This window comes from Larimichthys crocea, chromosome XVIII (assembly GCF_000972845.2).
Source record: "Larimichthys crocea isolate SSNF chromosome XVIII, L_crocea_2.0, whole genome shotgun sequence".
NCBI classification, from domain to species: Eukaryota; Metazoa; Chordata; class Actinopteri; family Sciaenidae; genus Larimichthys; species Larimichthys crocea.
The window spans coordinates 10200390-10226380 of NC_040028.1; the positions used below are offsets into that span (position 1 = coordinate 10200390).

Below are 25991 nucleotides of genomic sequence, written 5' to 3' on the forward strand. Positions count from 1 at the left end.
TTCAGTGTGACGCCAGCATGAGAATTAAATCGTCCTACTGTACAGTCTCCTCTCTTTGGGGCACATTTACTTTCTATTTTGGACACTTGGCCTTTTCACACAAAAACACAGAAAATCATCAGTCATTCTCAAAGCGAGGTTCAGGCAACTGCTGGAAACCTTAAAAATTCCAGAGTTTATGAATTTATTCCACCCTCTCCTTTCTGACCGGCATGAAGGAGAAACTATGGTGGCTGCAAAACACACAAAAAACATGTGAAAGGCCATATCTAGAGCCAATGCTTCGTTTGTCCATTTGGGCTACTGTAGAAACATGGAAGTTCAACACCTGCAGCATCTGTAGATCTAAAAGAGTAATTTTTTTAAAGTAACAAAATTATTTTTACTGTATATTATATTGGATTTCAGCCATATATAGAGATATAACGATAACGGTACTTGCATAAAACATGAAAACAGTTCAGAATCCCTGAGTGGCTCAAGGTCCTCCTTCTAGTAACACTGTGCCTCAGCTTAAACAAAACCTTACTGTTAATGAGAGACCCGTGCAATCTCAAAAAAGAAAGAAAAACAAAAAAAAGCATGACTCACCGCATAATGACTCAATTATTCTAGGAAATGACAATGTTTTACCAGGAGTCATTTTTTTTGTCTTTTTTGGCCGCATTTAAGTGACATAGCAATTACCCTATGGGGTTGCTATGCTGGTCTTAGCATCATCAAATTAGGAGTCTAGACAGACACTCCAGTGCAGGGAGAGATGTGGGGGGGGGGTTGTCACACAGCGGTTCTGTTACTTGAGTCCTCCACTAGTACCCTAGTGAGACTGTTAAGTATTGCTATGGGGGAGCTTCGGCCACACTTAATGGCCCTAACAGCATTATTAGCTAATAAAGGTTGATGGCCCTCACGACTCGATAAATTTAGGAGGACAGGAGAAGAAGAAGAAGCAGTAGCCGTGTTAAGGTGAGGTTTCAGTCTGGAAATTTATGCATCTTCCTCGTTTTATACAGGCACAACCTGTATAGGGATCATGGTAAATTTTGGAAGCATAAAAGCTGATATTTTGCTCATTTGTTAAAGGCTTAGATTGTTGTTCTGATGTTTTGTAGCCTTTCAAATTGTGAATAAATACCGGCAGAATTGCTGATTCAAAGCAATTAAAAACATCGTTACAGTAGTTTTAATTGCTCTATCGTTATAACTACTGGGATCTTTTTTTACTCAGGAACTTTTTTTTTTTTTTCCCCAGGAGAGTGGAGTGGAAAAAAGATTTTCTACCCATGCCACCAATATCATACAATTGTAATAATTTGCAAATTATTTTCTAAATTAGAAACATTATAAACTATTATAAAGAGAACACATTTTGTCTCACGAAGGAGTGAAAGCACAACTGTTCACAAACTTTCACTGATTACGAACACATTCATGCTACTTGTAAATTCTGTTTTGCATTGTATTATGCAGATGCAAACAAATTCAGTGAGCAGGATTTCTTGCAGGACCTGCAAACACAAAACCTGTTGTAATTACAGAATGTTTTAGAGCTGCCTCTCTACTTCTATTCACGTGGCACTACCAGAACAAGAAATTTCACCGGCGGCCACATTGGCCATGACTGTTTTTGCCTCTCTGTCTGGCCTTGATGCCCTCCTGAAAAATAGTATGCCTATCGGCGACTCTAGCCTTGGTGCCCTGCTCTCTACCTGATTTTTTTATTTTTATTTTTTGTCTCTCTTTCATCTCCTGTGAGATGTCTGACCGAACAACGGAATGTTTTTCTACATGTATTTCATTGAAGCACCAATTAACATGTGGTATGTGGTATGACTAATAAAAATGCGACAACCTCCGACTTGTTCTTGAGGCTGGCTACAGAACAAGTCAATCTCTATAAGCCCCCATATTAAAATGCCCAACTACAGCAGAAATAAACATGTTTTCAGCCTAGTACTCACAACTGTCTCTATAGCTAATAATCCCTGTTCATGACAACTGCATTGAGGGGTGGAATTTTTATAGAATTCACTCAAATTGTTTTAAGGCTTAAAGTTCTGCATAATTGACTTGGTCACTTTGATTGACAGGTGGATCCTATTACAGGTGGGCTTTATTCAGTCCTTCTCAGGTCCACCGACAATCCACATCTTTGCTGATTTTTAAATTTGCCAGTAGGTGGCAGAGACAGGACTGCCAAGATGGTGGTGGCCATGCCACCACAATTTGAGCTTTATGGCTCTTCAAAAACCTGTGCCTGACGCCATGGAGAAGTCCATAGATGTACACATTAATGCATTTCTAATTATAAGCCGATAATATATTCCATCCATCCATTATCTGTAACCGCTTATCCTTATCAGGGTCACATTGGGGCTGGAGCCTATCTCAGCTGACTTTGGGTCAGAGGCGGGGTACACCCGGGACAACCATTCACACTTACATTTACACTTACATCCAACCGTTGAAGTGCTTTGGACTGTGTGACTTCAGTACCTAGAAATCTGAAAACTTGCTAAAAGCATCTTATAGAGTCTGCCACAGATGCTCAACAATCAGTAATGTCTACTACCTACAAATGCCCAAATAACACCACGACAAAAGCAGTTTCCATCAAGAGTAAGTCCAAACAACAGAACAAGATGAGCATAACTCAACAAAATCAATGTGGACAAAGCTGGAGGAAGTAAATGTGCACATAATGTAACAGGCTATATAATGTGTCTATCAAAAGTTACTTGGAAAAAATGCCCTCATTATATCCTGTCTTGTCTGAGTTAAGTGATGGCCCAATAAAACAAGTATAAGAGTGGAAGAGAAATAGGTGATGTGGCCTCTTATTCTGACCACAGAGGAAATCTCTGAAATTGAAGATAAAGGTCTTGCTCTCTCCACGGGGAACTAAGGAATCAGTTTTCTGACCCACTTGGCTGTCCTCTCCTTCTCTTTCTCACTCACTTTCTCACACACACACACACACACACACACACACACACACACACACACACACACACACACACAGAGAGAGAGACTCACACGCATAAACAGAGTGGTGGTTTTCAGCCCTTGGAGTTTTATTTGGCAGCCAGACCTATCAGCATTTCTAAGAGTTAAACAAACCCAGATAACAATCATGTTTAATTAAGATGCTGAAGTGTTATGGTGGTATTACAGCAGAACACTTTGAACTGATGTGATTCTAGGAGTGCTTGGTTTGAGATCACGTTCAGCAATAAAAGAAAAGTGACATCTTGCGTTTGTGCAAATCAAACTCGAATATAACACTGCAGAATGGAGACGTGCTCGAGGCAAATTTTTCTCAGCAGTCTCACTTTATTTGTAACATTTAATCTAATGACAAGGCGTTGTTAAGTTTGATCTCTTTTTTACTTGTATGGTTGATTGTTTTTTTTCTCTTACAAGCCACATGTAAATGCAACTCTGGTTATCGCCCTCCCTGTGCCCCTGTGTTCAAAATGAAATTGCAGTAAAAGTGCCCTCTAGGATGATGCCCCCATGGTAGATAAAACATGATAAAGTGCCCTCTGTGGTGACCCAATGTGCAAGAAAACGTGATAAAGTATCCTCTCGGGTTCCATTCCGGTAGCGAAAACGTGATAAAGTGGCCTCTATAGGGTGCCCTGGAGAAAATGTGATGCAGAGCCTTTTAATCTCACAGTGAGTCACATGATTAAACAATTTTAATCTTAATCAGGATTTGGAACAGTTTCAAAATGAATACATCAAAAAAAAGGGCACCATCGCATGAAGCTGGTGCGTTGGTTTTTGCCCCTCAGACAGCCTGAATCCGCCGCTGATCAGCTTTTATCATCACATACCTTTACACAAAGGTCTATTTCACAGCAGACAATCTGGCTTTTTGTAGCAGGAAAACAGCAGCAAGTAAATCTAAGATCAGTGATTGTTTGACTTAACTTTATGCCAGGCAGGTGAGCCAGCATGCACATGACCTGGATCCAGGAACTGATAATGCAGCCCTTGTTAATGTTATCAATTACACCTGCACTCTTTCTGCTGACATGTCAGAATGTCTGCTGCAAAAAAAAAAAAAAAAAAAAAAAAGGCCTATTAAGTTACAATTCTACCTAGAGTATTTGTAGAACATTTCCTAATTTTCTTCCAATTTGGAAGAAGACATTTTTTTTCAAAAGTTAATTTCCAGTCAAAAATAAAAAAGTACTTCTGTGCTTTCTGTGTAATGCTATCCTGCTCTTAAAAGAGAGACGTTTCTGTAACACACAGCAGTGTGTATACGCATGTCTCTCTTTGGGAGTATGTGGGTGTTGGGAAGTGTATTCTTGATGGGACACAGGAGAGACAATTTTAAACTGTTTAAACTGTTACTCAAGTAGACAATGATGAATAGTTGAGTTATTTTAATGGACATCTCCTGTATAAGCATACACCATAACTTCATGATGAAGAAGTTAACTTGTTAAGTTAAAACTAACTAGAACTAGTGTCCGTAGAATCTCTGATAGCTCACTGAGGTTTATTTCTTCCCCTCAAGGATGGTGTAAGTTTGACTGCACCTTGAGCTAGTTGGTATTCAGTGTCATAAAGGCAGCGCCGGTCCTGGCCACATTTGCGCCCTGGGCGAACACCCCCCCATCCCCCCATCCCCCCCCAGCGATATGAGCGATATGATACAAAAGTTTTTTTTTTGTTTTTGTTTTTTTTTGTCCCCAAGCGCTCGTGGCGCCCCCCACGAAATGGCGCCCCGGGCGGCCGCCCTGTCCGCCCGTACCTAAAACCGCTACTGCATAAAGGCCTGTATGTTGCCAACTTGGATGCTTGATCAGATATTGTGGTTGAAGGATGGTCCGTCTAATGTAGCTCTAAACGTAACCCCGTTTTAGACAGAGATCCTGCAACAGTGCCGTAACAAATGGCCACCAAACTGAACACATGGGATTTTATATACTATACCAGCATTCCAGAAGCAAAATAAGTGGAGCTGATCATCACAGCGACATTATTCCAGCAGTTGTGAAACAACACACAAGAGTTTTACTTTAGTCTTGCGAGGCTGCAGCTTTTATTCATTGACATAATGTACATTTACTGCTAGACTGACAACTTCACTGCTCATATTTTCTTCTGTTCCGCTTGTTTTTAAGTCACTTTCTACCACATATTCGCTTTCACTTCATCACACAATTGCTTTGCACATGTGTGCTTGATCTTTCCGGGTCACCTTAAACACAGACATCTGTTTACGACCTCCGATACAGAGGTGGAATACGGTGAGGCGGAATAATGACACAACAATCCCACCTTAAGTAGGTTATGTAAAATGGGGTTTTTAACATGACCAGCACCCGAGAAAACTATTTTGTTTCCTCAAAGAACGGGGTTTGGCCAAGTGAAACAAAAGTGAATTTGTAATCAATCCATATCAGATGTGAACAACACCAACTGACTATACCTGGAGTATCATGATACATCACCAACCTGACATATCATCCTTACCATCCGCCCAAAAACGTTTTTCTACTACCATCGTCTCTCCATTTAACTTTAGCTCTATTTCTGTCTCTTTGTCTCTCTTTCTTTTCATTAACACATCTCTTTTGCTTTCTCCTGTTTTTTTTTTTTTTTTTTTTGGAACTTGCCCATATAGTGTAGAAGTCAACGAAAGAGCTGTAAAAGTCAGAACAATTTTGCTTCCAAGATAGTTGTGCACAGAGCTTGACAAAAGCCTATGTAATTACAGCAGTAGTCACTGGTACATTAGTGATAAAGACATGATGGCTCGCATGGGTGGAGCTGGCACCGTTTGCTAGCCACAGTACATTCATTTCATGGTAAAAGCTGCAATTATACTAAAAGAGACTCTCTTTCTAATTCTCTATCTCTTGTTCTGTTTCTTTATGTTTCTCTTTTTCCATACACTCTCTCTCTCTCTCTACACTTTCCCATATTATTTGCCGTCCCTTTATCTGCACTATGTCAATGTCAGGCAATGGGATTATCTGCATAAAACAGTATTATCAACTCAATGGGCAATTAAGTTATTCTCACATCTATTTGGAGGGAGAAACGGAATCATTTTGAATAGAACAAAAAATCTTTTCCTCCCCTACTACCTCTGCCACATTTGCTTCTTGCCCTCTAATAGGCGGCTTCTTTTGTGGTTTCTCCTACGATGACACAGCAGCACTTTTGGAAGACAGATAATAGGAACAATAGAGTCTCCTGTTACAATTGTCTTGGATATAGTAAGCACTGTCTCTGTTTCAATCTAAATGATAAAGCCTTTATTCACCCCCTTGTTCAGACCCAATAAGTCATACCCGCACTGATTGATCATAATGTCCAAGTGAGGGAGGATACAGCAAGATTAGTCATCTAAGTCAGATAGTCAGATATTGTTAAACAAGATAAGCAAGAATTACTTAATAGTATTGTCTAGAACTGCCTAGAATACCATGTCTAACATTATAACTTAACATAACAGTAACACAACACAGCATAACAATGTAATAATTGACTGGCAGGTGGCAGATTATCCCAATGACTCCTTTTTAAGCTTTATATTGGTAATATAATGTCAGAATAAAGGTATGCAAAGAGTGGAAAGAAACTGGGGGATTAAGAGTGCATTATTATTATTAATTCAGTACTATAGCTAGTGCACACAACACATTATATAAGGACTGTGTGCTAAAGGGCAGGAAACTGTTAGTGTAAATTGAAAAAAGTGAAAAATTAAATGACATAAATGTTATTTTACACTTGGCTTTTCCGTTTAGTCGGTGTTGCAATATAGCTGAAAAGTAATCTATGATTGTAGCAACAGAGTTGGTGTAGGGAGTTGGTGGTGTGTGGTAAAGTAAGATAGCAAATTGTCACATCTAGGGTGAAATTAAGGGTCTCATAAACAGCAATGAGCCAGCACTCTGCTGAAAGTAGCTGACTCACCTACTTTGTTCTCTCTCGTCAAATGATGTCCTGAAGTACTCTTAAAAAGCGAATGACTTGATGTGACGAATCATTGACAGGGTACTGAATGTTCCCAATAGCCGGTGTTGTCACATGCAGATCTGTATTTTGTTCATTTCCAGTAACTTAAGTGCCTTGATTTTACTGTAAACAGAGACGACAGTGAATCATAAGTATTATACCAAAAAGCAGTGATACCTGCAATGGGAGGACAACAAGGATCAGTGAAAATATCAGATATAACTAGGTTCTTTCATTGTGGTGACATAGCGATACAAAAAAAAGACCTAGATTTATAGACATAAAGCAATACTTGTCTTTGACACTTTTTAAGGTAATTTGGCTTCCAAGGGTCAGCGACCTTGACCGCAACACCCTCTAAGACAAGCCGCCACCCATCACCCCATCCAATCTCCTCTGGCTATTTATTCCTAAAACCCGGTGGTGAAATTTGCTGAGGGCTAATCAACATTTAGCTCCTCCAAGTGTGTTATTACACAGCAATTGATGGATGGTACAATTACACCCTGTGTCACTTAGCTAAATGGCTATGTAATCCTAATGAGTTTTTATTCAAACACTGACTAGTTAGCGCAAGGAGAGCTGGGGGTGGGGGGCATAGAAAAAAGAAGAGAGGATTGAAACACAAGCCAACATTGCATGTAAAGAAAAGGGGAAAGTCAAAAGGTAAGTATGAAAGAATGGCAGAGGGATTGTGGGTAAGAAAATAAGCAGGTAACATGAAAAATGTGCGTGTTGGTTTTGTCGACTGGAAATCAGGACAGCAAAAACAGCCTTGGTGGTTAAGATGCTGATGCTTTTCATTTGAATGCAAATGCAAAGAGAGATGGGATGGAATGGGAATGGTGGCTCCCTGTTATAGACCTGCAATTAACATTTGCATTTTTATTAACTGCTTCCTTTAACCTTAACAAAGTGATTTAGTGACTTAACCCTAACCATACCGTCATTTACTTTGCCATAACCACAAACTCAACCTTAACCATACTATAGTTACCATGCACAGATATGGTAAAATGAGGGAATTTGAAAAATGTTAGATAGGGATGGAGCAAATGAGGTGTTGTATTGGTACTGGATGGTGGTTGAGACCTTTTTATGTAAAAAAAAAAGTTTTATCTTTATTCCATTTAATTGTTTAGGGTGTAGAATGCAGACATAATATCTCTTTTAATTTCAGTCATTTATTTTATTACATTTTACAAACTGTACTTCATTACTTTTAAGATTAGAAATGTGTAATGTTGCGTGGACAATGTGGAAGTCAGTGTTCTATAGTAACTCTGACACTGAATACAATGTAAGGACAAAATAAGTGTAATATAATATAATATAATAACAATAGACCATATATATCGGTCCTGTTTGATTAATGAACATAGATCTTTGCTTAATGTGTGACCAAAAAAGTGTTGGGCTAGCTGATGCGTGAGATTGGACAGAACAATGGGAGAACAAACCAAAGCACAGGACTTCTCACAAGCTTCACGTGGTCACAGTAACTGAGACTTACAGTATTTTGCTACAGTACATTATGGCGAACTATTGAGCCGACGTGTGCTGCAGATGTGGTTCAAGAAGTTTCTTTGGTTGGGTTTCCTTTAAAGACTGTGTAAAGGCAATTCCGAGATTTCTTTCAAAATACAATATATATGTTAGGCAATAGTTGCTGAAAACATGTGAAAAGACTTTGAATGATATATTACTGAAATGTGGAGTTAGAGGTTAAAACAGTTTTTCCACCAGTTTTTAGCCCAGGATTTTTTTGGGTAGTCCTAAAGGGTGACTCAATGATGCGCTGAGACCACCCTGAGCACAATCCCCCCACGTCCCTAACCCACAATATGAATATAAAAGCCTTCTGTTAGCATCTGTGCTTCTCCGTATGCTAGTTATTAATCTTGTTTACACTCATTTGCTAACTAGCTCTGCCTTCAAAGTACTACAAATGCATTTACCCTGGATGAACAGCTTTATTTAAACTTCCGAAACAGGAGGAGATGAAGAAGTGGATTTATTTTTTGAAAAACGCCCCCACAGTCCTGGAGCTGAGAGTACTGCTCATTCTTGGACATCTAATGAAACATGTCAATATTTTTTAATAATTTCACTGGATGGTTAATAACACTTTATTCTTTGGTCTGATGAACTTAGAACACATATTTATTTTTACTTCACACAGACTTTAAAACCCCAGCAATAGTGTTTGATATTTTATGACAGGGATATTCATGGGTGCGATTTAATATTTCTGTCAGATAGAGTTAAAAGTGGAGACGGGACCATGATGATCACATGGTGACCTTGATGCAACATGGGAGAAACTGGCACATACACCTATACTGTGGCTTCAGCAACAGTAAAAGTGGTAGAAATTCATGATTATTATCATAAGGTTATGAACTGAATTCAAGCTCAGCTGGGAAAATACAGACGGGGAATGTGAATGAGTCCGATGACCTCCACCCAGCATCTCGCACTGATCAGGTGCCCTTGAGCAAGAACGGTTTTCTTCTTCAGTCCAGCAGAAGTTTGAACAATAAAAGATGGAAATAATAATAAAATAACAAGCAGGTACAGACATGACAGTCTCACCGAACCCACCAAGGTCCCTTTTTATTATACACAGTCTTACCAGCACTGGTTGAATGCATAAAAAGTGTTTCAGTGGTAGGGGCCTACATAAAGCCAGAGAGGATTGGATGTGCTGGTGGCTGTTTTCCATAAGTGCTGTTATCAATAGAGTGTTGTTAATGAGGAGGACTGAGGCTGGTTCCAGCAGAACTATTGTACTCAGGCCATCTAAACCTTAACACCAGAAATTCTTGAAAAGGGCTCATCTAAGTCGCAGTGGGTCGAAATTGATTTCGATCCTCCTGAGAAGTTGGTCTATATCTTTTTTTTTTTGGCAAGCTGCAGAGGGAGGTAGATATGAAGTTTGAAAGGCATCATAGAAGCAGGGAGGGCTATTGTCATGCCCCGGTTCTGCTTCTCCTCTCCACTGCCTCTCTATTCAGTCTGGCAGTGCTCTGTTACGATAAGTACTATCACCTCCGGTATGTGTGTGTGGATATGTGTGCGTGCACAGTGTAGTAAGTCTCATGTATCTACTGCACCGTCTTCTCCAAGACAGCATGCCCCAATGTAGTTGTATGATTAAGTTTTCACACCCCTACTGTGTGACTACCAAGTGACTAAAAGCTACTGTTACTGATGAAAGATGAACAGGTAGATTTCTTTTAACTCGCAGCACCTGAATGTGTGTGGGTGCAGGTCCAAGAACAGATTCCCAAACCTTTGGTGAAATCTGCCAAAGATGCTTTTCAGTAGGACAATTCTACATTTACTTACAGACAATATACACAGACAAGCACCCCATACCCCCAGTAAAAAAATATTATAGATATAATATAAATGTAGATATAGTAGACTCTTTTCACAGCAGCCATTTCCGTTCCATTCAAGTCAAACAGAGTCAGGGTGCTGCTGTGGTGCATGTTGGCTCGCTGGAAAGGTTCTGCTGCAATAAATGGAATGGCACCTTAATTAGTACTATTGGTAACCCCTGAGTTGACCGTACTATTTCATGTCAGAATGGCTACTGTGAAAAATTGTTGGAGCAGAAAAAATACATGTTGACGTTACATGTCTCTCTCTCTCTATGCTGTATATATGCCCTTGTATCCTTATATTCATGATCTAGCAATGCAAATATTGCAGAATTTTCAGACAAGATGCAATTTCAGAAATGTCAATTACAGTTAATTGCAATAACAACCTGAGATGTCTACAGACCAGTGGGTGCAGTGGGATGTTCGGTTGTTAATCTGTTTTTAAATATATATTTATAAAATAAACATTGTTTTTAATACATTTTAATAAACATATATTTAGATGATAATGCAGCCACATGATATTAAAAAAGAAAAATCATGACATGTTAAAAGCACAAGGTTTTAACTTAAAAATAAACTCTTTTCACTAGGCACTTTGATAGTGGCAAAATGTGGAATACAAGTTTCAACACATGAACAGTAGTCCATGTCCATGTAATAGTGTTCTGCCTCCTGTGTTCCAGTACAATTGCTCTTTTTCTTTACAGTAAGTAGCTTACAAAACAGGACAGCACAGCTGCCAGGTTAAATATGTGTCTGTTTTGCTGACTTCCCCGTATTGCCCTGCACAATGCTTGAGGTCAGTACAAGTGTAGTACAAATCTTTTTTTTCTTTCTTTTTGTTACCTAATTTTTTGTTAAACTCAGCCTCTTCAGTTCAGTTATTCTCATTTATTTGCTCTATCAGGCCAGATCATTTAAAAAAAAGACAGGAAGAAAATTGAATGGGCTGACCAACAGTGGAAACAAGAAAATGTACCTGTCAGTCAAACATGGAGGTTTTAACCCTGCGTATGATTACAAACACACACACACACACACACACACACACACACACACACACACAAATAGATACATCAAATTGCTTCAGACAATTCAAGAAAGGATAGGTTTAAAATAAGGTTGCAACGAGAACGCTTTCTGATATTACATTTCCTATCAGTGACACACACACTCTCACACATAAAACATATATATACTGTATGTATTTTTTATATATATGTAAAGAAATAACCACAAACATGACACATCATCAACCTTTGACTATCATCCATTGCTTCTTTTCCCTGGAAAGGATGGAGAGTCATTCATTTTTAGGCACTGCTGTCCCGTATCTCACACATACGCACTGACAAGCAATCCATTTGGTGACTGTTGCAGGTGAGAGAAGAAAAGTGAGGCACTGAAATACTGCTATTAGGAAAACACTGAAAAAAATATACTGAGCTTCATAGGTGATTGAAGAAAGCACACAATGAAGATCACAACCACCTAGACCTGACTTAACGGTCTTAAGGTGGATTTGATTCTAGTGCTGACTTCTCTCTGGCTGTCACTGTACATGACAAAAAAAAGGGGGAAGAAATGTAAAAAGTAAGCTGCAGAAAATCACTTCAGATATTGGTGAGAAAGACATTTCTAGGGACTCTTCAATTTCCTTTGTGTCCACTAAAAGTGTGCTCCTCTTTCCCGCTTTCAAACTAGTTCCTGGTCAAACTCTTTCACCCCATTTCCCCTCGCTAACCTTTCACCTCAGGATTTCGTTCTCTCAATGGTCTCCCTTCCCACCCCATACTGCCCTTCTTCTTGTCAAATTAAAGTGATGGAAATGAACTTGAGGGGACACTAATTGCAATTGTCAATCCAATCTAGGTCGGGCCTGAAAGACAGGGGCTCCCTAGCACTTCATCAGTCTTCATTAATATTGAAGGAGTTTGCTGAGGAGCAGGGGGGCAACGTAATCTGCACTCATCTAACAGTGCATCAACAATTAGGAAGCTGGGGAGGGCACCAATGGTGCCTGAGGGACAAATATGCCAGTCAAGAAGAAGTATGAAGAAAGATGTCAGAAGATGGGGACGGAGTGCAATGCTGCTTTCAAATGCTGTTGGAAATTGCATGTGAAGGCGTCAAATGCAACTTTTGAACTACAGTAAGTTGCATATAAATTACACATCAAGTGGAAATAGAATGGATGACATCGGTGCTAATCATGGCTGATATACTGTTTAAACATTTTACATTATACAACTTCAATCACGCACAGCTATAAAGACTTAAATCAATGTACAGTATAATGAGGTGGTTGTGTAATTTTATTATGTAGTATTGTACTTGTATTTCACTGGTGTTGCTTTTATTGTGTCCAACACTTTACAATCAGCCGCTGACATAATCATAACTTGTATTTTTATTTTATCGTCCCTGCACGCACAAATTAGAACATATATTTCTGAAGGCTCCTGAAGGCAGCGTCATTTTAATTTGTTAGTTTGACTTATGAACCAGCAATCAGTCTGTCATTGTGTGCTTGAACACAGTTTGAAAGGTAAAGTATATCAAAATGAAATCAGTGAAGGAAGAAAGACGGACTGATGATTTGTCATGAATATATGATCCTGCCACACACCCACAGAAACATGTACAGCCAGTTCAAATGCTGGCTGGTCATCCCACAGCAGGGTGTTCAGATGGTTGTTGCCCACAGACCCAGATGGTCAGTCCACCTCCTCTGGAAGGCAAACCTATGCCTCACCCAGTGAGCCATAAACTTAAAGTGATGCAGGCTTATAGACTTGCTGATGGCTAAACAACCAACATAAAAAAGGCAAATAAAATCCATTGGCTAGAAGGAGGAGAAGCAACATCATCTCAGTGAGTATGAGTAGGATATATTGGCAACTCCCAACCAAAAACGTGAAAGGTGTTATATAGAACCAGTTTTTGGTTGAATGCTAAAGGGACAGGCTCTCTTTGTAGATATGAAGGGCTCATTGTAAAATAACAAAGACATCAATGCCATATGCTGCCAAGATATCTATCTTAATCTTGAGTTTTAACCCATACCTGGACCCTTCCCTCTAGATCAATGCTGGATAAAGATATCTGCTACTGAAAGTGCAGAGAGGAAGGATCCTTCTGATCGCTTTCTCTCTATGCCCCTCTCTTAAAGTTTTAGAAAAATACTGAATTAGAAGAGAGAAACACCTCTGATCAGGCTCTAGCGGCTGAGTGTGCAGATATGGTAACTTAATGCCAGATGGTGTGTTATACAGAACCATCTGGGAAGTCATCCTAGGAAACTGTGGAAGGGCAGGTGATCGGATGAACCATCACTGTCTATCACAGGCTAACTAATCCGATAACACATAACCTGCTAAGCCGGTCAGGATCTGCCATTGTAACTTCTCGCGGCATTACATTTCGTGTTAAACCACGCATGTGATGCTGACAATAAGTCATCAGGGGATGCTGACTGGCCTAAACCAGCGTGATTCAGACACAAGTGCATCGCCTGAAGCCTGACAAGATGGATTCTCACAACATCTTATGATTTTGTGAATCCAGCTGCCCTGCAAGATAACAGATATGGGTGAAAGAGGTCTGATCGCCACTAAAAAAAAGCCCCAATTGAGTCTGGGGGTCTGACCTGCAAGGCACCCGAACCTCTTACATGTCTGGGGTTGGTCTTAAAGAAAGCAAATACAGCAAAGGCCAAGTAGGAAGGAGAAAAAAAATCCAAATAGGATAAAACCAAATACAAACAAATGAATGAACAAAATAAAATACAAGGGGGGATAAGCAAATAAAAGGCAGGCTTGACCTAAATGTCCCTACGTCTCCCAGTTCTACAATGTCTCTTTGTCCTCGGGACCCGACCAGAGGTCAGCCCTGCATGTTACATAAAATGTATGCCTTTATGTTTATCATTAATCATACTATTGATAAACACCAATAATGTTGAATTAGACAGATTAGGCAGAGTTGTTTGCATGTAGATATGCACTTGTATAAACTCTGTTTTATTTTGCTAGCTTAAGCAAGCAGACATCTTTAATCTCTAGTCAGCCTATAGTCTCTGTTATTCCTGCACACTGGTGCTCTCACAGTGGTTTCCATCTGGTAGGCATCAGGATGACAGCTGAGAGGTTTTTTTTTTAAAGCGTAGGGTCAAGTGAACACTTCACACAAGTGTCATTGAGGGCCACATTAACGGACCACCACCCTCATTCCTGACAAGTACCCATTAGTACACAGGCTTTAGGGCAGGAGTCATCAAAATAAAAGAAAGGAATATGTAATCATGCAACCTCTTTGTAGGAGTGTTGAACAAGTCTGCATTATATGATATTTAGATTATATTTCTGTATGTAGATCAATACTTTGAGGAAAGTTGAAGAATGGACTGCAAGCAAAGCAGAGGAAGAACATGTTAAATGAAAAGAAAAGACATCCAGATCCTTCACTTTATCTGCATTTACTTGTCTTACACTAATAAAAGAACACTGGTTAGAAATATTAATTATAGTATGTGGGAGTGAGGGAATATAGAGACACCAAAGTGTATGTTTTTTCCTGTGTCCCATTCACAAAAGATAAATGTCACACTAAAATATGTTGAGCTATGTGCATGCATTCTGTATACAAAAGTATGTTCTGCTTATAATATAGGAGGATGGATTTAGGAGTGAGAATATCAACATTGCCTGTGGTTAAAGCCCACAGTTGGACTGTTGGTTTGAATGTGCATATATGAGTGGGGAGAAAGCTTCAGTGCTGAAATGCAGTTATTAATCACAGTGCGAGCGTTGATTCATCTGTCGTAGAGGCAGTTTGGAAGATGGACTCTATTTACTGCTAAAGCTTTTTGAGGGGCTTTGGGAGGCAGCCATCAATCTCTGGGCTATCTTGAAAAGAAGGAGCCAATGCACAGGCATCAGTTTCAATCACCTCCTAGAGACAGGTGGTATGGTAAGCTGCCGCACAATAGTTTTTTCTTCTTCACTCCCTTCCCCTTCAAGGTGAAGTTTTTCCTTTCCCAGGGGAACTGTGTTATTAATGTGTTTTATCATAATAATAATAATATCCCCTAAAAATACACAGTGCACCCTGCCCTCTTGCTCCCTTGCTGTTTGGCACCCTGTGTTCTTAATTAGCATCTTCAATTAACCCATGTTAATTGCCAACCATGGAGAGGTGGAGGAACCTGGCAAGTTGACGCCACAGGGAGCCCTTTTGTAAATGAGTGGTGGTGTAATGGTGAAGCAGGCAGGTAAGGAGGGGATTGGAGTCAAAAGCAACTTTAACCTCAACCTTTTAAAAAAAAAAAAGAGAGAGAGAAGCTTTTATGTAATTTTAATTTGTACCTATAATAGATAAAGACACCTATTATTTGGTTCTGTGTAGTTAAACAACAATTACATTTGCTTTTGAACTGCATCTCTACCCCCTACCATATTTTTTTTAAAATCTGAGTCAATAGGGGCTATTACCTCTGCAGGGGTCTAATGGTAGCACATTACCATCTATCGCTCCCTCTTTCTTAATATCATCTTGTTTTTGTTTTGTGTCACAGGGGGTATTGTCAGTATTGCTGTGCACGATGCAGAACACTTAATGCCTCTGTTTTATTTCACTGCTTGGATCAATCTTGATTGTCAGTCCTTACAAAGTAAATATACGAGGGTAGACGAGCTGTCCCATTACGGTACCTGATGTAAACAAATCATTTTGTCATATTAACTTGAAATCATCTCTGTAAGGAGCAAAGTATAAAAGATGCAGCTTGCCGTGTTGGTCCTCTCTGCAAAGCCTCTGCAGCCCAGTTCATTCCCACAGCAATACTGCCCCATTAATGCAGTCAGCACTTTAGCGTAACACCAGGGGAGCTCCCCAGCCCTCCAGATAGACCAGAATCAATTGGAGTTGGATGGTGTTAGCAGTGCAGAGTGCAGTCTGAATGGTCTAGGGTGATGTTCTTGAGAAGTGCAAGGCCAACAAAGGTCAGCAGTAAAAGCTGATTTCACAAAAAAAAAAAAATACACTATGTTTTTTCTTTTTAAATTTCACTACAGTAACTTCTCCTGACCTCTCATTATTGCACTATTACTGCTCTGACCGCCTGAAGGCCTATTGGGCTGTCATCACCAAAACGTGTGTTTGTGTGTGTATGCACGTGTCCATCAAACCAAAACTGAGGTAAGCAGCTCCTTCACCAGCTCCTTCAGTCATTTACTACATTACATTTTGGCTATAGATGGTGCTAGAAAATACTGTTACCATGTGTCATACGGTATGTGAACCTGTCTTAGACGACATGAATCAGGTGGCTCAAATAACTCAGTTTAGGACTTAAGTTTCACGGAAATATCTGGACATTCTCTGAATATTTTCTGAAAGGTAGGAATTCATTTTTTAGTTCTCCAACACTTTTCAGCACTTTTCTCTCTCCATCTGTGAATCCTGGTTCATCAGAAGGGAGATTAGCATGATCGAGTTATTAGGATTTTGAATATTTTATGACTACGATGGTATGATTGTACAATCAGTTAGACACTGAGAAGAGAGGAAGTCTGATTACCCTGATTGGAAAAAACCTTCCTCGGTGCTTATCATTGGCTATGTAGACACTAATCTGAGTGCTGATTGGCCGTAAAGGATTTGAGCACAGTGCATTCTCTGGGGCAACAAGGTCAAATGAAAAAGCGGATGAAAAAGTTTACAGTCTGAACTTTTTACTCCTTTTTAGACAATGTATTTGTTGTGAGATGTGACTATTACTACTTTAATGAATAAGATGATAAATAAATATGTAAATAAAGTGTTTATTTTCCTGCTAATTTAGACAAATGTAAAAGGGCTGACAACATCCAAACAATTTAGGCACAAACAAAGCATCAAATAAATAATAATTAAGCATTGTTTTTTTTGAAGATATGTATTAAATTCACAACCCGTTTAATGTATCATTTTTCTAGTGCTTACTCTGAGAAAGGTGAGGTCCCGACTGCGGTCGATGCTTGTGATCTCAAGGTTGCCCATCACGACTTCGCAGTTCTCGTAGTACTTCCTCAGGGTGCGGTACTGCTGCTCCAAGTCGGACAGCGTGCTCAGCTTGTTCTCGGTACCAGCACATACTAGGAAAATAAGAGACAGGGACAGAGGAGCAAGGTAGTGTTAACACAGCTATATTAAATACAGCTGGGTTCGGTTTAGAAAGCAATCACACAGCCAGGGTCCCACTTTGTTTTTTAATAGTTTTGAGTAAAAAAAAAAACAGCTTGAACATTGCATTGAGCATAAACACTGCAGTGCTGGTCACCTTGATGGGATTTGAATTTAGTCTTTAAAGTGTCAACAAAAACTGTTTATGCATTCTGAATGTTTCATTATTGTATAAATATAAATTAATAAAATGGTATGGGGAAAAAGGGATTAACTATATTTGTGTGCCTACGGCACAAAAAATCATACGGTGAGAATATAGTGTAAACACGAGCTCATGGACATTGAGCTGTAGCACCTGCTCAGCTGGCCTGGTCATGTAAGACTAGGAAGTCACTGGACCCCAGTGCACCCCAACCCCGCCTCACATCACCCCTCGGGGCACACAGATCACATGAGAGCTCTTTAGCAGCTAGCTGGGCTGCTCACTTGACAAGTAATTAAACAGACCCATTTCCAACAATCCACACTTGCCCCCCCCTACACCTCATGACAACACAAGCCATCTGCCCAATCAGCTGTTGCTGCCCACTCTAGCATGAAAACACACACACACATGAACACACAGACATCAACTAAGAAAAAAAAGCACATAAATCCCAGAGTTGAAATCAACAATTGATTTAATCTAAATAAATTGCTGTACAATCCAAGATGAAAATGTACTAACAACTTGCTGCAACTTTTGCAGTTGTTTTTATTGAGATGTTGTGTGTCTCCTTCTGGACTTAAACAAGCAGCCACATTCACAGCGAAATGTGCCTTTGCTGCTGAATTGTGGCCAGCTTAGAGATACGGATGCTGACATTTGTGTTTATTTAGGTTCATTTGTATTGCCATGGCAGTGTAGTTTCTCTCACCTGCACCCTCTTGATGACAGAGATGCCATCAGCCTGACAGAGGGGTGGCAGGTCCTTCCCCCAGTCTTGTCACGCTGTCACCCATGAGCTGTTACCTCTCTCTTTGAAACACCTCCCCCCATGATCTTTACTGACGGTTTGCTTTTTAATCCAAGATCCCTTACACACCCTACTATATACTATACTGCACTTTACTTTTTATCCCATACACCCCGCCCACGTGTTTGCAATCCACACTCTCGGCTAGCAATAAACCAGGTCAAACTCATTTACTCTTTTTCTCCACACAGGCACTCAGTGGCAAAATCTTTCAATTCTATTTCCTATCTACTTTCCACCATTACACCACACATACATATGGGAAAAGGAGGAATCAGCCTCAAGGCAACAAACGGCTGTGAAGACAAATGGGATTGTGTTTGAATGCTTCCACGGCTAAGCAGATATTAGATAAGTGGAACTATTCCAATGTGGCCTGGACAACAACCGTGTGGTGATTAGCTAGGTTGCACATAGCATAACGTGCTGCTCAGGAATGATATATGGCAGACCTAGGTGTTTTCAATAACAGTTAGCGTGGGCTGGAGGGGAGCGGGAGGGTGGTTAGGTGGGGAGTGGGGGGCTCATAAAGTGAGGATAGGTGTAATAAACTGTTATTGCACCCTTGGGGCAGGGCGCCGAGATCAGAGGAAAGGGGCATTGTGGCATGTGATATGTGGTGGAATTTACTTTTTTATACCCATTTGCTTCCTGAAGCATGCCTTCAGTAAGCCTGCTGACTTTTGAAACCTGTCTATGTGAAGTTTTTATTTTTTATTTATTTTTTATTTTTTCCACATGTGATTTCTAATGAAACACTACGGAATCCTATAGCTCCACATGAGACTGAGATGGTGCTGACTGCCGAGTGAACCACAACAAAACCATCTGTGCTGTGTGGAGTGTATATAGCGGAGGTGTGAACTGTTGCAGATTTACTGCAAAGCTTTGTGATCCTAGTGGTGATATGTCTGCATGCGTGGGGTGTGCAGACTGTAAATAATAGACCTCAGGATGTAACCCCCCCCCCTTCACTGCATCATCAAATCCATTTGGCTCCATGCTCAATAGGTTACATCTGGGGTGGCGTTGAGCTCAGTTGGTAGAGCAGCCACCCCATGTATTTCCCCGTCTATCTCTCCCTGCATACCTGTCATACCTCTTCAGCTCTATCTATCCAAATAAAGCTTGAAAACCCCCCCAAAATCTTAATATGTTACATCTGAGTCTGAATATCGCATGTAAAGGTTGTTTAAAGTACATCCTCCACCCTTTATATTGGTGAGGCCCTCCTACCCAGGACGACACGCTATAAGACACTCAGTCAACGACTGTTTAACATACTGCCTATGATGCAGGAATAGACTGCAAGAACATATGAATCCTCATATTGTTTAAAACTTGCGGCTGTTCTATAAAAGAGAATCTATCTTATCTGGTTGATGGATTTCACTTCCTGGCACACTTAAAGCAGAGAATATCAATGTGATTCAATGTCTCTGTTCTATAAATATATTTATAGTATAGTATATTTGCCTGTGTGAGTAAATTGATTTCATTTGTTTGCAGGGAATTTCTTCTCAGAAATGATGGATTAAGGCAATGAATCATAATAATTCAAGATTTTCCAATATACGTAAATAATGAGAAGATTATGAGCCGATGGGGAAAAATGCATTTCTAGCCCAATTTATATAGTCTAGAAGAATTTACAGTTTTTGTTTTCTGCAGTGATTTGACATAGATAGACAGACAGACAGACAGACAGACAGACAGACAGACAGACAGACAGACAGACAGATAGATAGATAGATAGATAGATAGATAGATAGATAGATACTGTAGATAGGAAGTGGTGAAGTGCATGCAAGTTTAAAGTATCGGGTATGTGGAGTGGAGAAGACAAACTTCTCTCCATTTCCTATGAGAATGAAGACACTCTGTCTCTATTCTCCATCCATCTATCTTTCTCTCACAAATCAGTCACAAAACTTTCTGAGGGACAGATGAGTTGGTAGCTGGTTTTAAATGGCTTCCATGCAGTCCCCATGTGTCTTCAACAGACAACCACTAGACAAGACCAGAATGCATCCATCACTGTCTCTGACACAATCACAGTGTCACTGTCAGCTATAGTGGGAATGCAAACAGTGAGCTCTGCATAAAAAACAAAAAACAAATACTTGTTTAAATGTTTGCAAAGAGACTGAAATACCCCCAAGCCGCATTTTCATCAATTTTAATTTCATAAATATCCTCATCAGGATTACATACGGCACTGCACTGTTGTGGGTTTCTGCTCCTTGGCCAATTCATTTCATAGGTAGTGCACACAACAACTTCATCAATAGTGCCTTGTGCGATTATTGAATGCCTATAAAGCTGGCGAGTCTCCGAGGTTTATAGGCTCCTGCCAGGGAAGCCAGCAAAAGGTCATCCCAATAGCCAGTAAATGACTGAATTAAATAAAGTTGCAAATGTCACTTCCACAAGTAAACACTGTCAATAGCTGAGCTTGCCTAACGTGCCTTGAATATACAGGAAGACCTTGTAGAAGTTTCACTCAAACACTGCCTTAAACAGGGTAAAATACTACATTTTCTGTCAGACACACCGAATAAAAAGTGCCACATCTGAGGTCAGAGCTGTCCTTTGTTCCCTAATGTCTCCCAGAGGAGCTTTGTTGGCTAAGTATGAGTTACAAGCCACTGATTCTGATGGTAATCATTGCTCAGATTATTGTCCATCTGCTGAGCGGCTTAATAAGCATCAGAAACAATAACTAGATGAGTGTTCGTGATGACGGCACGGTCCAGTAACGCTAACCTCTCGCCGCCCTCCGAGCTGTGCTCACCTACCAAAAATGCCGTGGCTGTCTCCATATGGTCTACCATAAATTAGCATTCATACTGGACGTGCACACAACCCCAACACCTTGCGGGAGTTTTCCACAGAGGATAGCCAGCAGCTGCCAGAGTGTACACCCTTTGCCTGCAGAACCTAACTACATTGCATTTGATAGATTACATTATAATAAGTGGTCCATTGGTATGAGTAGTACATTTAGTGTATTGTGGAGTCTCACTGTCCTCATGAGCCCCTTTTCCTGCAGCTGTTTTCAGCAAACAAGTTCTGATAAACAGACTGTACGCTACCTGCCCAGCACCACACGGCAGATAGAGAAGCCACTAGTGAGTAAAAAAACAAGTCAAACATTTAGCAAGACCTAGATATTTTTTCTCAAGAGTTGGCAGATGCCAAAATAGAGATGAAAAAGAGAATAAATATCCATCTTACAGTTGTCAGGTGGCCAGACACACAACTCCAAATGAATGCCAATGTTGCTCCATGCTTAATGTGTAAATAGTGATTGTTTGCTAACTTTATGAGGTGACAATATGTCAGCGCTGTGTGTTAACTTGTGTGTTTTGGAAGTCATCTGCTCACAGGGAAAATAAAAATATATAAATAAATCTCAACTTTTTAAAATAAAGTTAGTTAACATTAGCAACACCATGTTCACAATATGATCTCCTGGTATCTTTCAGATTCGCTATCAAGCCAATACACAACAACAAAATGAAAAATTAAAGAAATTCCTGATTTTCCAGTGCAAATGTGAGCGCATACTATTAAGCCATGTCAAATCCCGCGTGGAAATGTGTAAACCTGCATGTACCTTCCTTTGCATTAGCCTACCTGTCTCCCTACCACAAAGGCCTCTTATGTCATTTCCTTTTCTACTTATTTAACTCTCATTCAGTCACATGCTATCTTATATTTCTGCTGTGCTCAGTGTTACTGCGGCTGTGTTCCAGGAAGCAAAACAGAAGGAGGGAGTGGAAGTCTTGAGTGAAAGCATGCAAACAGTAATCAGGCTGCCACTGATAACACACTACTGTCAACTGTGTCTGTTTCTCTGTGTTCATGCATGTGTTTGTTGTTGCTGTTAACTACTGTTGCCATTGCAGGAGTAAATAATCAGTTGGAGTTTAGTACAGTATGCATATTTCAAATATTTGATAGGAAGTTTAAGGAAAATATCTTTTAGACTGTTGTGGTCAGAGTGGAGCTGGAACTTTTTATGACTTCATTTATGTCTTTTTTCTAATTCAGTAGTCCAGGAAACCTGAAGAACAGTCCGGTGCCTAAAAAGTATGAAATCTGCAGCCTATCCATTTATTCTCTCTCACCACCTTTCTCTCTATATCTCTGTAGGATTTAGTCTCTAGACAAGAAAAGTACATCCAAGTCACAGGGGAGTGATTGGCTGACGCTGACATATACCTCATTACCCCAAATCCTCTGCTTCTTCTTGAGTGAATGCACTGCTGACAGTAGGTCTAGTGAGAAGCCTTTTGGAGACCTACACTGACCAGTATGAGCAAGTCTGCATGTGCACGTGCATGTATGACCCAAAGTTTTGGCTTACTGCATGTTGACCAACCAGTGCTCTCTTTTATACCATGACATTTGTTCTGGAAGAAATGTATGTGTGAGAAACTTTGTCTATAGAATATTTACTACTTTACATACTTTGATGTTTTTAAGAGGCCACTGCAATAAGCTGTTGGGTACAATTACAGAAAATACAGTTTGATGGTGGTGACTGATGCAGCTCTTTTTGTTTGATGATTTTATGTTGTTTATTTAGGGAAGATATAGCAATGAATATGATAATTATGGGTATAAGTGATGTCTGAGTGCATCTAGTTGCTTGATTTCATTTATTTTTTAGTTCCTCCCTGACTGGTTATCAAGCACAGTCGATGCCCTGTGATAAAAAGTGGTGACTGTGGGCCAATGTGCTCATTGGGACGCTGGTGGGAGCAGTTCAAATTAAATGTCAAGTGCGTGGTATATGCATTGTCTGTGATGCTGATGGCTTCATTTACAAGTGTTGTTTTCAGTTTACTGCCAATACAATTAGGACACATCTGGGATCAACTAGTAGACAGCCTGACATTTGAAATTCGTTGACATTTTTTTGACTTCATCAAATCTGAACTTTTTTTTTTAAACTTGATAAAACCTCAAAAGAGCACACAGTGGACTTAAATGACTCAAATATGAAGTCACATACATTAAACTGCTGTTAGTGATAGCAGCGATGGCTGGGGAAACAATGTTTACAGAATGTGACTGATAGCACAAGCAGGCTAAAGGCCTAATCCCACAGGGCATAGCTATGATGCAATCTGGCTGTGCCATGACTGGCAGCGCTGATCACAGCCATTCTAGTCAATGATTGTGAGTCCACCAGAAGTGCCATAGCGTATTCTAGAAGCATTCCAGAAACAGCTCTCCACTCAGGTCCATGGAGAATAAGCAGCTGCTGTATGTTTGATGGATTCTGTGACCTGCCGTGCCAAGTAGCACAGAGCAAACTGAGCTGGCCATGAGTGAGACACAAAAACAGCATAGAAATAGAAAATAGAAAGTAGTGTGTAGACTTCCATTCCGGCAACAGACAAAAGGGAGATCGTTCATTTATATAGCCTACTTACTCACGGTAGAAGTACATAAACAAATTTGAGTGAATTAAAGTCTGGCGGGCAAAATGCTCCACTAGCTGTGTGGAAAACAGACCAATACAATGTCACAGAGCTGTGTTCAGTGGAATCCAGGTAATAGTAATTATAATATTGTATGAAAAGAACTGTGTATTCCACTGTGTGATTCTGACAATAAAACAGGGTAGTGGAAATGAGAGTAAAAGAGGAATGTTGGTCCGAGTTGATGATATGAGTAAAGGTGGAGTGTCTTAAGTATATACGGTATATATAAAGCATTCTTTTGTAACTCACTTATTAACTTCAGACGACTGTACCTGAGCATGAGTGCATGACCACCAGCTGCTGATACCCCACCGTAATACCAATTATGCTTCAACCGTTGGAGAGCACAATTAGCCGGGTTAAGTTAGATGCTGACAACAAGATGCACATAATTTATGGTGCATCTCAAAAGTAGATAGCACCAAAAGCACCTTCATCATTTTCTCTAGAGCCCTCATTACCGAGGAGGTAGGAGGAGATTTTCTTAGGTGGAAGAATCGTATGTGCTCCAGCAAACATTAAAGCAGCTGAAGAAGGACCCTCCAGAGCTACTCTGGACAGTGCGTTCAGGGTTCATTCACAAACATCATGTGGTTTCAGTGTTTGTGTGAGTGAGGTGAAATGATGTTTAACCTCCTCTATAATGGGCCATGTCTTGCCTCTCAACAAGCAGGTACATAACAAGTGGAGCTTGTTGAGCAGAGAGGAATTGATGACCCTCTGCTTCCGGCAACTGTATATTCTCCTTCTGAAACAGTATTTTGATTAAATCATACGAGGAATGGTCTCTAACATGAACTTCTTGAGCTAGAGATCTCATACAGCTCTACTACAGCTAGAACCTCACGACTAACTGCTGACAGTGTTGGTAACACAGACAAATAAATAGTGGAACTGGGTTACTGGTACATTATGCTTTGTCTTTATTAGACAAATTTGGACTTAATTTCTCTTAATAATTATATTTCTGGTATCTTTTCAGAACATTAATCAAGTACATTAAGTCAAGGTTTTCCCAGTGATGTTTCTTTATTCTTTATATTAATGAACACAGTACTACACAGTTAATTTAAAAACAATGAGCTTCTCAAGGTTTGGCTTTTTGTATGGTTCATTAAGACATTAAGACTTCAGAAGGTCAGTGCAAAGACAAAAGAGGATCAGATCGGATCAAGTCCCACACCCTGCATGTCAAAAAGTTACAACACGTGAAGAGTGATTTGCAGTTAGACTTCTCCATGTTACCAAACCTGTTTCAGACTTGGGCTGAACTGTGTGTGTGTGTGTGTGTGCTGGATGTACAGTATGTGTGTTCCTGTGCAGGTATCTGCATGTGTGCATTCAGGGCTATATGTGTGATTACGATGTTTCATAGCAAAACCATCTGACTTGCCTTGAGCTTGAGCTTTTTTCTTTTTTTTTTTTTAGTTTTCCCAGGGAGGCTTTGCCTTTGCTCTTGCAGTCTCACATGAATCCTGCTAACACAAGATGGAGTGAAATGTATGCTCTTTATATGCTAATAGTAGAAACAGTAACCCCCTGAGGTTGTTCATATCCCAGTAGTCTGCTAAAGAGAAACGGTAGCTAGGCTGAGCAAAGGGGTCAAATGAACAGCTCACATCATAAATTGGTGCCCATGTGCGTATTTGCATGTGTGACAGCACTGGGTGTGTGTGAGTTAGAATACTTGGTAAATGTGCGTCTGGGGCCTTAAGCTATTGTGTTTCTAGCAATATGGTGACGAACTTGACTGGACCTTAGGGGGTGATCAGTAAAATACACATACACACACACAAAGCTGCTATTTGGAGATCAGATCTCATGGGGCAGTATCTCTTACTGTATATCTACAGAATGATAAAAGACCTTACAACAGTAAGACTCCTAACATAAACGTACACACACACTAACCATAACAATCTTTAATT

General features: G+C 40.0%; 1 protein-coding gene across 4 annotated transcripts in view; it reads right to left on the bottom strand.

The window, feature by feature from the left end:
- The window catches only part of erbb4b (erb-b2 receptor tyrosine kinase 4b), a 286570-nt gene that overhangs the window by 138878 nt on the left and 121701 nt on the right, over positions 1-25991 (bottom strand). For all 4 annotated transcript variants that reach the window (XM_027290677.1, XM_027290678.1, XM_027290676.1 and 1 more), the window contains exon 2: positions 17367-17518. In XM_027290677.1, the coding sequence (XP_027146478.1) occupies positions 17367-17518 (152 nt within the window). The remainder of the gene's footprint in view (positions 1-17366; positions 17519-25991) is intronic.